Raw genomic sequence first — 14,694 nt, 5'->3', positions numbered from 1 at the left:
TGATTGTTTTCTCTTTGAGCATTTTTGAATGTATTACTACATTTCAGGCTGCTTTTCTTATATCTTTCTAATGAAATACTCAATTTTTCCTTTTTTAAACTTTTCTTATACCTGATAGAGAGTTGATGCATCTCTTAACCCTCATCTGAGAAACTTCTCTGCAGTAGATGGTAACACATCATCTACAAATGTCCAAGATGCAGAGAATAGGAAATGACAGAATGCTTAGTCCTAAAGATAACATATAGACTGCACCCTGCCACCCAAGGCTCAAGAATCATTGTGAAAAGGGGAACAAAAAATGTGTAAGAAACAGAGGTAGTAGATGACTGCAAAGAAACATTACTTTTCAAGACCAAAACAGGCCAGCTGCACATATGAACCTACAGAATTTGTAACAGCAACACACACAAACTTGTGAAACTACAAACTGGTCCAAATCCCAGCATGGAGACAAGATCTAGACACACAGCCCCACCCTTAGCTATAGAGCTATTGGCAATTGTTAGCTGCTAGGAGAGGGAGAGACAGTATTTTCTAGGAGTGCAGCCTCAGGTAAGTCAACTACTGTCCAATTGAAGTACACTTATCCAGGTGTATTTGGCAGCACAAATTGGTCTTGAAGGACTATAAAGGAAGACACAGACTTGGGTGGGTGGATCTAGGAAGAATTCAGGGAGACAGACTACTGTGATAAAAATCTCAACTCTCAAAGAATAATCATTTAGAATAACTTAGATCTCAACCTACTTTTTAAATTTAGTATCTTTTCTTTAAGTAATTACACATTTGTACCGTCAAGTCTTAATTTATGTTCATGGTTTCTATAGTACTCTATAGCCAAGCTTGGAAAGTACAGGAAAGAATGTAAGTGGAAACTATCTAGGTTTTAAGACACATGCTCAGATAATACAAGATTGCAAAGTTGACACTGAGAAAGTATGAGTCTTAGAATGTGGTCTTTAGTTATGTATGACATGGCTGCTGAGTAGGAAAATCAAAGTCTTATATGGTAACATAAGTTGTTTCTGACAAAGCCTTTTGAAGGAGTAACTTGATTGCCTAGGGCTTCTCTATCATAGTGTGCTTCTCTCTCATGTGGGTTTGCCCAGCACCATCAACATGAGTGAATTCTAATCAGGAAACTTAGATGTATAAGCTTAGATGTATAATTTGGTAGATATCACTCTTGATTAATTAATCAAATGTACATGAGTTTTATTTCTTCAGCACTTTAAGTCATTCCTTACTTCTTTGATCTAGGTCTAAGATATTCTTAGCATATGAGTCATAAAGTAAAAATAATCTAATAGCTGATTGGAGATGAAAGGAAATAAGAATAACATACCTTCTGTGTCAGAGTGGCATGGCAAGAGATGAGCCAATGACTTGTTGGGCACATTCCATTAATGAAGGTAAAAGAGAATTTATCTTGATGCTCCTGCAAGGTAGATCAGAAACTGACTACTCTCAGCTGCTGTGGAATAGCTGGAGAGAACAATTGAGCACAGAGATAAGACTTTGAGATGGCGAGAGCAGAAGCCTTGTCTTCAAGTGCATGAGTGCTGTTCAGACAAGTCAAACTGCTGCCATCTTTATCAAATCAGCTGTGCTCTCCACTCACCAAGATTCACCTGAAGAGTTCAGGCTCAGTGGCATACTCTAATAATGCTGGCACAGAGACACAGAGACACTCAGCTCTCGGGGAATCACCGTCCAACCTGCTTAGCTTATTGGCCAGCTGCAAGCCATTTAGAGAACCTGTCACCAATGTGTTTGGCCCCGATGGAACCATACCAGTTTGTCTTCCGGTTTAAACATGCACGTGCCACACCCACTCACCCTTATATCAACAGACATACAGACAGACAGACAGACACACACACGGCAGTTTCTAAATAAGTGGGAAAATTATTTTTAAATTTGCTAACCTTAGACATCTCTATAATAGTGCAATATTTTAGAAATTTAAAAAGTTATAATATTTTTTTTTAGTCAACTTCTTTGAAAATACAAAAAAGATGGTCTAGGGCTTCTCTTTTTTCAAATGACCAGTGTCATTGATGCAGGGGAGGACATTATGTCCCCGGGGGTCTACAAAAGGGCTTTTGTGATACAGTCCTAACCCCTACATTTTAGAAAGCTCAACAATTTGATTCATACCAAATGTTTGAACTTTATCAATTCCCATTCCACAAATCATCAAGATCCTGTTTGTACAGTGATATCACTCACAATTCAAAAGCTGTGCTTTCTACACACAAGCTCTCAGTTCTGAGTGAACAGAAACCACTCTGTACCTGGTTCCTGCTATTTGAAACCTCTGGTAGTCTTTACGGTCAAATTCTTTGCATTCCTGAGTAATTTGTGAGCTTGGTGTTCTGAATCCTTCTTGCTTTGATCATACCTTGCCTTTCCATTAGCTCTTGGACACAACCAGTCAGACTATTCTCAGTCAGACTATTCTCAGGCTTTGCATGAACCTGCTGGGGTGATCGATTCCCAGTTCCTTTACTCTTGACACAACCATTTTCATTGGTACCAATTGCCAAAAAGTATAAAGGGCACCTGCCACAATAATTAGAAATTAGTCCCTCCTTATTTAGGTGTATTGATTCAAAATGGCTTCTCTTAGTGTAAGCTTTTGAACTAATGGATTTCTTTCATCACAAATTCAATGAAGTCTACCTCAGTTCACCCAACTTGGATTGGTAGTACTTTAAGAAATGACTGGAGATATTTGTCGGGGAAGAAAGCAAATCTTTTCTTCTCAGACACCTTTGTAAACTACTTCTGAAAGAACACGGATGAAGCTACTAGTTGCAAAGAAGGGCAGCAAGGCCAACTACTCCATGCAGTAAAGACAGTGCAGTAGAGACAGCAGAAGCCCTCAGGCATCCACTGGGCTTTAGAAGTTTTGGAAAATTAAATATTCAAGATTTTGTCAATTTTGATCCTTTTCTGTATCATATTTCATCTGTTCTTGGAAAGTTCTTCAGAAACTTCATGTTTGGTCAACTATATCTACAATAAAAAGAGCTAATAAGCTAGCAACCACATCACCTAGGTGAAAAGCAATTTGACATTCTGCCCCATTTAATTTACTGATTGCTGGAAGAATTTTTAGTTCTAGGCTGTGTTGGTGATGGGGGCTGGGTAAACTCTTACCTCCTTCTTCTAAAGTCCTAGGCAGAAACCAAGGTTCAATTTCACTAAACTTTAGCCTTGGGAACTGAAGTTCATTAGGGCTACTTATGGAGTATGAGTGAGGGTTCTGGGCAGAAACTTGGGGGACCCTAAAGCAGACATACTGGGAAGTGTGCACCTGAAAGGATCCTGTTCTTTCTCACCTCCCAACTGACCTGATGTCACATGTAATTAACTGCTGCAAACTCCTGCTGGTGAGTTATTCAACATCAGGCCTTTCCTGAAGTAATGGGCCATATGGCTCAAAATGTGAGCCCAAATAAATTCTTCCGTTCCTAAATTACATGGACAGGATCTTGGTCATACCTATGAGCAAAGTAACATACTCTCTGTGTTTATAGACTGTTTTCTTTGTTTTCTAAGCTTCTTTGGGGGTATGCCAGGGTCTATGTTATGTGAAATGGAGAAATACATGGAACTCAAGTGCCAGTAGAATATTTCCTCAATAGTTGAAGGATGTGCATGTCCCAAAAGTCCTATGGTCACAGAAATCAAACATTAACTTTTTCTGAAAGTGCTCACTTCTAAAACACACCCTTTCTGTTGACAAGCTTTCTCCATTATGTGAGTTGGTTCAGTAAATAACTATATAAAGTTATGACCTTCCAGGGCAAATCATCTCTTTCCTTAATGTCATACCACATAGACTACTCTTCTTGGTTTTATACTTATGGTCACCTTACTGGACTGAAAGTGAATGTTACTTTATTTTCTCAAGACTTGGCTATGATTCTGTTGGTTTGTAGGGTATTTTACACACCATGATTGAAATTTATGAGTACTCTTTCCAGGACTATAATTCTCTCAATATATCAAAGGGTGTACTATAGTAACCAGTGACTATGTTCAGCCCAGCTTTTGTAGCATACTGAGTGAGTGAGTGAGTGTGTGTTTGTGTGTGTGTGTGTGTGTGATTAACTATTGTTAACTATTGATAAATTAAGCTAAGATTCATAATGAGAACAATGCATATATGACAAAGTTATATTGGACTGATGAAAAGGAATCTTCATTTCCCAAAAGGAATTGCAAATGTTAGGTAAGGTTTGTTATAATCACAGTTTAGTCAATTATAGAATGAGGTCATCACTTTGTCATCCTTTTCATATTTCACTATAAAACTGACAATCTGGGCAAATAGGAGCTTCACTGGCTGTCAGGTATAGGTCAGCAAAATGATAAGGCAAGAAACATTTGCCACTTGTCAATAACCATTCATGACAAACACAAAAGAGATATTCTAATTGTAAGGAAATAATGCGGGTGGATGGAGGTACACATTGACATGGGACATCTTGTTCACATAAAAAATGAGTAAGCCAAAATAGATGAATTAATATATTTGAACAGACATGTCAGTGTTACTCTTTGAGAAAGGGTGATGTAAATCCTCCTACAAAATTTCTTCAGCCAAGTTATTTTAGTGTACTGTAGAAGAGATGTTATGTTAAAACAACACAGATGTAAAAGCAGCATGCCTTTATATAATCTTGTCAATGCCTTTAATCTTGAACCTCATTACCATAGACTTGATGTACAAAGAATCAGAACTAAGTTCTGCTCATGAGGCTGGAAATCTGAGCTGCCTTCTCCATATTTTTCCCAGTTGTCAACACAATACCACTAGAAACATAATAGATATACCATACTATAGATGATTCATGCTCACATTAATGAATTTTGTGGTTACCCTAAACACAGCTTATTTTAACTACTCCCCCATGGAGGCATCACACTTTTGTGAACATGGCCTCCAATTTCTACTTCATTTTCCCATTGCTACAAGACTCCTGTCCTTAACTTTTTCTATGTTATTTGCAAACCATCTATTTGTAGTATCATTCCCAGATCCTGTCTGTATAATACACTCACTCCATCTCATTGAACAAATTATGTGTGATTGAGATGTCCCAGTTGATTGAGGACTACCCCTACATTCCGTCTTTGCCTCTTGTATCTCATGAACACAATTCAGGTTAATTGGTAGTGATGGGAACTGTTTAGTATTTGAGAATGTTGTAGTACTGGATATCACTTAGATAATGTTTGGCAAGGCAAGTACAGTACTTTCTCCTGTATCTCCTTTCTTTCAGAACCTGCTGTCAATTCCCCAGCTAATCTCAGGGCTAAGCTTCTCAATTATAAGTAGCAAAATGCAGAACAAGGATAACGAGTGCAAATTACATGAAATGCATTTTAATTTGTCACAAAGGCTTATTAAATTACCAAAAGCATACAAAAACAGTCTGAATGAGAATCTCTTAGAATTACAGTGAAACACATCCCTATACTATATAAAGGTTTATATATATGATCAATAGAAAATAGTTCTTCAATCCTAGTTGAAATGATGTGAAGAGATATTTTCCCTCATACATGAAAGGATTCAGCTGTAATATGAAGGCCTAATAATCTAAAGGTAGCACGACTAATAGTTTTATTTTGTAAAAGGTTTGATTTTACTTTTACTGTTATATGCATATATGTGAATCTGTGTGTGAGACTGTGCACATATGAGGGTAGGTGCCCATGGAGTCCAGATAATAGTGTCTGTAGGCTTAGATTCTTTTCAAATCCTAACCTTCTTTCTTGCCCTCTGAACCAGAGGTAGGGGAGAAAAAGGGGAGTTGTGGACCTGTTTAGAAGTAGTTTTTTAGGGTAACTCCACTTTTCTTTGTCAGGATACCAGCAGTCCAGTCTAATAACATACATCAGACACAAATTATTAGTGGTAGCAAGATCCAGCAGAAAGTACAGGGCTGTGCTGAATTGCCACAAGTCAGAATAAATGGCCAGAATCATCTGGAATACCATTATAAATTCTTTGGCTTGTTTCGCTCTACAAACTTAAGACAAGGGAAGACCACTCAAGAGTAGCATGGCCAATAAAGACCAGCAAAGCATGGTATAGTATCACAATGCAAAAGCCACCTTTCACTGTTTGTGGGGATTCATTAATATTCTTTGAAAACATCACATGCCCTCTCAAGTGTCTGTTTTCAGCAAAACATCACTTGCTCTCTCACAAGACAACACCCAGAAAAAAAATCACGTGACACAATTGTGTTTTTTAAAGAAACCAGAAACTTCCCCTTCAGGTGTCAGATCCCTTAAAGTTGGAATTACAGACAAGTGTTAACCACATAATGTGGATTCTGGGAACTTAACTGGTGTCCCCATGGGCTCTTGTCCATTCAACTATCTGTCCAGGTGCCAGTAATTTTACTTTTATGATTTAAAACTCATACTTTATGTAACTAAATATAGATTTTCTATTCATAATATACTGATATACATTTACATTTACTTAAGTAAATATATATCAAAATATTTTATATATCTCAAAATACTCATTGTTTTCTCCCATTTACCCCTTAACACCACAGGTACTTAGTAGTAATGTCTAAGTCTTGTGGTACCCCTATATTATGTCTAGTTGATACTCCTCCAAATACGTCACCATAACTCCTCCTTTGTTGTCACAGTTCTCTATGAAGAGAAAACGATAAAGACAAGGAAAAGGGCATTTAAATTATCCCTAATAAAATGGCTAGGAAGAGTCACAATCAGCAATGACACTTAGACAGCTCTGATGGTCAGATCTAGAGTTTGAACTTTTGTGCAATACTGACACGGGTGTATCACCCTAAAAGAACCCACACTACCAACCTTCTCATTAGTGATAACACAAATCTCAGTCTCTGTAGACAGTACCTCAAGTGAGGCTGCTCACTTCATTTCTCCACACCACCCCTGACACACACAGATCTCACTACCTTTTAAGCATGTAATACATGGAACATTCAGGTTGGACCAGCATAGAAACTTGCTTTTCTTTCAAATGCACCGTTCTTGTTAATATCTTTGCTTCCCAGAGCTGCAGTGTTTTCACTGAAAAAAATGGCAGTAAAAATTCCTGCCTTGAGGAAGGAGGTGCAGAGGCTTTCCTAAAACACAGAACATGTATATTTTCAGCTGGGCATGGTGGTGCATACCTGTCACCTAGCATCTAAGAGGCTAACACAGGAAGATTGCAAGTTCAAGGACAGCCTGGGTTATATACTGACATTCACACTTGAAAGACAAATAGAAAAAACATTTTCATGGAGTTCTGATTAAATAAGTACTGTCTTAAAGAAGTTCTTTCAGGCAGGAATGGATGGATCCTATTCCTTGAAACTGTCATCTACTCTAAGGAGTATCCTCCAAACTGAGTTGAGTTACTGAGAGGATGATTGTTAGCATTATAAATTTATAATAGAAATGATAGCATTTGCCATATGTTCACAATATTCAGACTTCAGGGACTTAGAGCAATTGCAAACATGAGTCCAACAGGAGCCGCCCTGGTCTGTATTTGCTCTTGGCTGCCACTCTCTTCTTTCAGCCCTTTCCTTTCCTCCATGTGTTTCTGAATGTTCCAGTTCTCTGAGATCTTGGCTGGCATTTGGCGTGATGCCCTGATTTGTAATTATATTAAACTGATTGGCCTTCAAAATATCCTATGCCACATTCTCAAAAGAGACTCTGTAACTAGTTTAATAACCTGATAAATGTCAAAGATTTACTAAATTTCTCCTATTAAGCTGAACTGAATAAGGCATTCATGGGAGACCTGACGTTGAAGTAATCATTTCCTAATGACACCTGGCACAATTAGAACTTTCCCCAGAGATGAAAATGGAAAGTTCATAATTTGGTTAACAGACAATTGTAGGTCTTACATTCTGGGTTAGATATTGATTAATTGTCAACACTTAGAAACATGGAGTTATAAAGTTCCAGCTATTTGACTTCAGTTCAGATGTCAGGATACTGGCTTGCAGTGATTCTGGGTCGTTGGTGGCAGTGACAGCAGTGGCTAAGAAGCACTTGGCTCCTTTAAAGAGCAGACTGTGACTAGTGGATCAGGGGCCTCACCCCTCCCAGATCATCTATTTATGTCATCTTTCTGGACTCCGTAGGATATGGATTTGTGGCTCTTCGTGAATTCACATAGACAATGCCAGGAACCTCATCTCACTACCAGTTAGTCATGGGCAAAGTAATGAACAGATGGCTTAAGGAGAACATATGCTGTTGATCTGTTTCCCTTGTTTCATTAACTGTTTTGCTAGCATTTTAAACAATCTAATCAGGTGTCATAACCCATAAGTATGGTATCCATTTATAAGAAGAGGAGAGAGAGGTTTTTTCAACTGTTTATTTTCACATGCCAAATTAAAGTTGCTTTGAGGTTTGATCTGCAGCTCAAGGTTGCCAATTCGGTAAATGAGGATTCAAAACACATTTCAAATGCTGTGCTGGACATATCTCTGTGATGTCAAAATAATACAAAGGGCGTCTCCAGCAACATTAATTTACAGGGAGTGAAAGGCCTCCCATGAAATTTCTCCATGAGTGACCTATGTGATGGAACGGGGAGGGGCCCTGGAGGGTAGCACGTTAGCACTTTCAGAGTTCTCTGAAGGCTTGAACCCTTCCCTCTTGAATATTTATGCTGAAGGTGAAGAATGTCTGCATGAATACATTCATGAAATAAAATGGAGTCATTCATTAATAGCAAGGAACAATGTAACAGAAGGAATATAACTTGTATTGTTTCAGAACTACCCTCTCCCTTCCCCTTTTGAGTTGTAGTGCCTTCCTTCCATTACACCAGAGGGTTAAATAGAGATGCAAGAGAAAGGTGGTCAAGAACGTCCCAAGTAAACATCATGTCCAAAAACTTCACAATTAACACAGAAGAAGATAGTGGAGGCAGAGCCTTTCTGTCATTTTAGCAAGTACAATGTAGTTAGAAAGGCAAAGATGAATAAAAGTAACCCAGGGAGAAAGTGCCTATGTAACATGAAGGAAATTAATTTTTCTTCTTGACAAACTCACAGACAAAATACATGGTAAGATGACACTCAGTGTCGTTCCACCGGCCGGAGCTCAGCATCTCCACACAGTCCTCATGGCCATAGGGGTCTCTAGGCTCCCCCTCCCTCCAGTTGCTGTAGTTCTGCAATGGAGTGTTGTCTGTGAACACATATTGCCCCTCCCTCTCAAGGTCATTCACGCCAATGAACACTCTGAAGAAACCACTCTTGGCGACATAGTCAGCAATAAGAGTGTTAACGACTTCATCCTTAGGCATGGCTAGCATCCCTCCCCGGATCCTGCAGTGGGTCAGAGATTCCCTGTAGTTCTTCTCCTCCTGCACAATGTAGTAGAATTTCTCTTCAGTTTCCCGGATCCCTGCTATGACTGCAAGGAGGAGAGAAAGAATAGCATAATGTGTCTCAATACAAGAAGAAGCGAATACCTATATAATATTGTCACATTTCAAAGTATTAAGATTATTCAAGACTTCCTTTTGCAAGGTTACAATGAGTTACTCAATTAATTTCTTCTGTGCCTTTCTGTTTATTGGGTACAAAATGAAAGTCTACCATCTGTTCTCTCTCTCCTTCCTCCTTAGCTTCCTGCATATTTGTTCCATAGCACCCTTGGTAACAAAGCCTAGTTAACACGAGCTCCTACTTGGAGCATCTCACCATTTTGTATCAGGTACATGTGGCACTTTTTTCCCCCACCTACACCTTTCATGCCTGGGAAGACCCTGGTGGTCTTTACATCTCAGAGAAAATTGAGCTTTTCCATATGAAGCTTTTCCAATGCTTCTTGGTGGAAAGGGGTCTTCTATCCCCCCAACCCCATTTCTTTTCTCATCTCCTTTTTATACCATGCAGCACAGTCTACTCTGCTTGCTTGTCTATATCTTCCACTGAACCCTAAATGTCCTGAGGTCACTCATCATGTCTGATGCTCTTCAACTCAATGCCTAGAGCACCCTAAAAAATGCCAACTTCTTATTACAAGCAAATTGAATGGATAATAGGGGAATAATAAAGGTGTTTTGTCCACTTCAGGAGCGTTTAGAATATGGACATACACAATAATTGAGATTAAGCACACAGTTATAGGGGAGACTCCGCTACTGAGTTTTCAGGATACAACTAGATATTGAAAATGACTTTCAGCACATAATACTGTCATCACGGTTTATATTCATCTTGGGGTCTTTATCTTCATTAAGAAACCTGTGACTGATGAAATATTTTAACTTTTGTGTTCATGACAGACTGAGTCATGTAAGATGAAAAGTTTTATCTTTAAATTTGTTTTTATGTATGGCTATGTGAGTATGTCTCTGTATAGGGCATGTTATATGAGAGTATCCATGGAGATCAGGAGATGGTGTCAGATTTTCTAGAAGTGGAGTTACAGACAGTTGTGAACTGCCTGATATGAGTGGTCAGAACTGAACCGAAATCCTCTGAAAGAATGGTACAAGTTTTTAACTGCTGAGCCATCTCTCCAGCCGCAAGATACACCATCTTATGAATTCCAACTAGAAGTTATAACCAATTAAGTTGCTTTGTTATGCTAGGTGTTTCCTATGCCTCTATCATTACATGGTGACTCTGAGCAAGTGACGGTATTTGTTTTCTTCTACTAATATGCAACATGGACATCTGTATTACGCTAAGTGAAAGTTCAGTCAGATGAAATTGACCATCATCACTGCATCTGATTCTTCAATAAACTTCTCTCAGCAAAGTCCTTTCCAAGTTGAAGACTTTAGTACTCATCAATGTGGGAAAATGGACAAGGGGCAAGAGAAATGATCAAGCTGAAAAGTTTATAGGAACCCATGATTGTACTGAATGTATTATTGGGAAGGGGGTCAGGAAAATGCTACTCTTCTCTCTGTATCTCCAGGCAGGACACTCTTCATGCTTCAGGTGGTTCACAGCAGGTATAACATAATACTGAAAAACACCGAACGCTCTATTGTTAGCAGTTATGTGCTATCGCAAGCACTCCAGGAAGTAGCCCTTGCTACTAGAAGATTTTCAGAGATTCTGTTTCTGTTTGAATCGGTGTCTGTTCTTCTAGCGTGGCTTGCTCGGCTCTCCTCTTTTCTCCTGTCTGATGGACCAGCTTCACTCCATTTTAAGATTAAAAGCCATCTAGTGTTGAGGTCAAAATAAGTTCATACTCCTGTTTCTGTAAAACTTGGATTTGAGCAGGTATTGACCCATTTTCTGGAATTTGACGTGCTCCACACATTATACCCTGACTGCCCTCTGCCCTGATAAGATGTTCTGAAAAATAATTTTGAAATGTTCTCCTCAATTCCTACATGACAAAAAAACCTTGGAAACCTCCTAGCCCTGTGGTATTTTGGGCTATATAAGCCCAACTTTTTCATATGTTTGATGCTATTTTCTTCAGGGAAATAGCCTTATGTGACAGAATATAAAACTTTCCTAATTTGACCAAAAAATTTGAGTAATGATCCTTACTCCCAATAGGTGGGAGTAACACCTACTTTTAGCAAAGTCTCCTTTCCTACTGAAACACCACACACATATGATTGAATCTGTGCAGTGAAATTAAAAATATTGGAATCTGAGAGGATATTCAATATTTTGAGAGGTTTTTGGACTGTGATACTTTGCTTGACCCAAGGTGTATCTTGCTGAGGAATATAGTGTTGAAAGACCAGATTGATAGATATGAAACAAGGCAAAGCACTGAATACGTTTACCATTCTTGATGAATTTCATTGATGTCTTAAGACGAGCAACACTAATATCCAGTTGTCCAACCACTTTCCGGTATCTGCCACAGTCGCAGATGGTACCTTGTAAACAACGACAAAACTATCAGTTCATGTCGAAGCACAGCATGACCTGCTGGAGAGGACCATTTCTCTATTCTCAGTGTTTCCTATCATTTGTTAGTTTGGTTACATATCTCTATGAATCGCTACATGTTTAAACAAGGGTTTATTGTTAAATAATTTATTATTTTCTCTTAAAAAATTCATAAACATTTCCTTTAGAAATGTTTGGAACTGGGGTGGGGACTAGAGAGATGGCTCAGTGGATAAGAGAACTCACTGCTCCTTCAGAGGACCCAGGTTCAAATCCCACCACCCATGTGGCAGACCACAACTGTTTGTAACTTCAAAATATGACAACCTCACACAGACATACATGCAGGCAGAACACCAATGCACATAAAACAAAAAATATATACATTAAAAATAAGTGTTTGGAATGATTTAAAAGAAAAAACAACTGTAAATGAGGGCTTATAAGGGATGAATGAGATGGACTGCTGCTCAGAAACTCGAGCCACTTGGTATTTTTGTTACGTATGACATGGTCTGCTCAGTTTCAGGAGAAACTTTTACAGCTTCCTCAGAATGTATCTGCAGCCAGGCCTCTCTTCTGTTACTGCATTATTCACGAGCTCACACAGCTCTCTCAAGATAGAGGAAACTTTTCATGATTCAATCACATGCTAACTCTGATTATCCATGTAAGGTATAGCTGTCCAGTTTCAAAGCCCATGTTTAAATACTGTGAATAGAGACAGTTTAGATTTTAAAAGGCAGCTGTCCAGTTTACTGGTTAAGTATTCTTTTTTTTTGACATTTTTTTATTGGATATTTTTATTTTCATTTCAAATGTTATTCCCTTTCCCCATTTCCCAGACATAAGCCCCCTAACCTGTCCCCCTTCTTTTCTTCTATAATGGTGTTCCCCCTCCCCAACCATTTTCCATTCTCACCCACCCCTGACATTCCCCTGCACTGAGGGTGTTCAGCTTTGGCAGAACCAAGGGCTTTTCCTCCCATTGGTGCCCAACAAGGCCATCCTCTGCAACACACGCACCTGGAGCCATGGGTCTGTCCATATGTGGTCTTTGGGTAGTGGCTTAGTCCCTGGGAGCTCGGGTTGGTCAGTATTGTTGTTCTTATGGGGTTGACAGCCCCTTCAACTGAAGAATCCTTTCTCTAATGCTCTAATGGGGACCCATTTCTCAGTTCAATGGTTTTCTGCTAGCATTAGCATTGCCGGCTGAGCCTTTCAGAAGACAGCTCCTCTCACTATGCTTTTCTTGGCTTCATAAATATTATCTAGTTTTGGTGGCTGTATATATATGGGCTGTATACTCAGGTGGGGCAGGCTCTGGATGGCCATTCCTTTAGTCCCTGCTCTGAACTTTGTCTCCATATCCCTGCCTTTGAATATTTTTGTTCCTCCTTTTAAGAAGGGCTGAAATTTGTTCTGCAGCTGGCTTTGCTCTTCCAGATTTCTACCTGCCTTGTGTTGTAGTGAGGAGAAGCAGAATCAAAGTAAATGGTGGTAAATTCAAATGTCTCTCTTTTGTTTCTGTTTAATGATTGCTGCTTATAGTTTTCCATTTCTTTATTGCTTGGAAGTATGAAAAGTTAAACGGATTTTATTATGCAAATGGAAAAATATCTAATGCTTTAATTAATCCATTACACAGATAAACACAGGAAATATCTGGCAGTTCTTTGAACAAGTCTTCACTAAACCACTGTGAATAGAAACAATGGGAAATTTCCCTAAATAGCTTACTTTCCTTCCTCATATCAAACATCACAGCTGAGTCCTCTAAGGACTCCTCCATCTTATGAAGGGCAGGCATTGTACCCAGGTAACATAAAAAGACCAGCACTTGAGGCCAACCTCGTCTAGCATTTGGCTCAGATGCTCTCGACTCAAAGCATGGCTGCTGATGCGGTTTCTGGTGTGGACTTTCCTCTTGATTCCAGAGACTGAGCTCTACTCCCTGATGTGCTGGGCTTGCTTCTCACCGTGAGCATGACAGGGGTGGAATGTGCCCTTATTCCCTTCCCCAGGGCTTGGAAAGTCACCAGTGTGCAGACTGGAAAGGTCTCTTTTTCCATGTCCTCTAGTTCATGGAAATAAGGTTGAATGCATGGAAAGGGGCTTTTTTTTTTTTCAACATGTAGTTTTGAGCTGAACACATTTGGAGTGTTGTCAGAAATCAACAAAAACAAAATAAGCATGTTGTTCATACCTGCCTTGCCTTTTTCTCCAGGTACCCCAAGCATACCTTTCTCTCCTTTGTCACCTAAATAGAAACAACAAAAAATCACAGTAAATAAATAACAGTGAGTTGCTTCAAGCTGATAACATTCTATCCCTCCAAAACCAAGGGAAACAGCCTCCAAATTTTATTCTTATCATCTCCAACTAATATTCCTTGGCTTTTTACCACTGATTTGCTATGGTTTGTTCACAAGCATAAGTAATCAGGTAAGCCATGATCTATTTAGATTGATCATTAAAACTCCTGCAGGATATATAAAGAACCTTAGAATTAGTGATCCTTGTCTTGATGATAATATGGCCTTCACCTTAGTAACAATGCCAATACAATGAGCAGAGTGGTTTAATTTTAAAAATACAATTGCTTTGCAAATCTGTATCCACTAATTAACACACTGAGCTGTCTCTAGTTACTGTCTTCCAGGTTATTCTATGTGGCTTTGACCTTGGCAAAACGAAACCAAACCAAACCAAACAAACAAAGCATAAAACAGAAAAAAATAGTTTTTTTCAAATGATTTCAACGAACATTTGCTAT

The 14,694-nt window shown here is 38.9% G+C and overlaps 1 protein-coding gene across 1 annotated transcript in view; it reads right to left on the bottom strand.

The window, feature by feature from the left end:
* Positions 1 to 9,037: 9,037 nt before the first annotated feature.
* Positions 9,038 to 14,694, bottom strand: part of Colec10 (collectin subfamily member 10) — a 46,027-nt gene continuing 40,370 nt past the window's right edge. Inside the window, exons 4-6 of the mRNA XM_032915419.1 lie at positions 14,125 to 14,178; positions 11,810 to 11,905; positions 9,038 to 9,459 (exon numbers count right to left, since the gene is read on the bottom strand). Of these exons, the coding sequence (XP_032771310.1) occupies positions 9,068 to 9,459; positions 11,810 to 11,905; positions 14,125 to 14,178 (542 nt within the window). The 3' untranslated portion in view covers positions 9,038 to 9,067. The remainder of the gene's footprint in view (positions 9,460 to 11,809; positions 11,906 to 14,124; positions 14,179 to 14,694) is intronic.

This window comes from Rattus rattus, chromosome 1 (genome assembly GCF_011064425.1).
Source record: "Rattus rattus isolate New Zealand chromosome 1, Rrattus_CSIRO_v1, whole genome shotgun sequence".
NCBI classification, from domain to species: Eukaryota; Metazoa; Chordata; class Mammalia; order Rodentia; family Muridae; genus Rattus; species Rattus rattus.
This window is presented reverse-complemented; position numbering and strand designations above follow the sequence as displayed.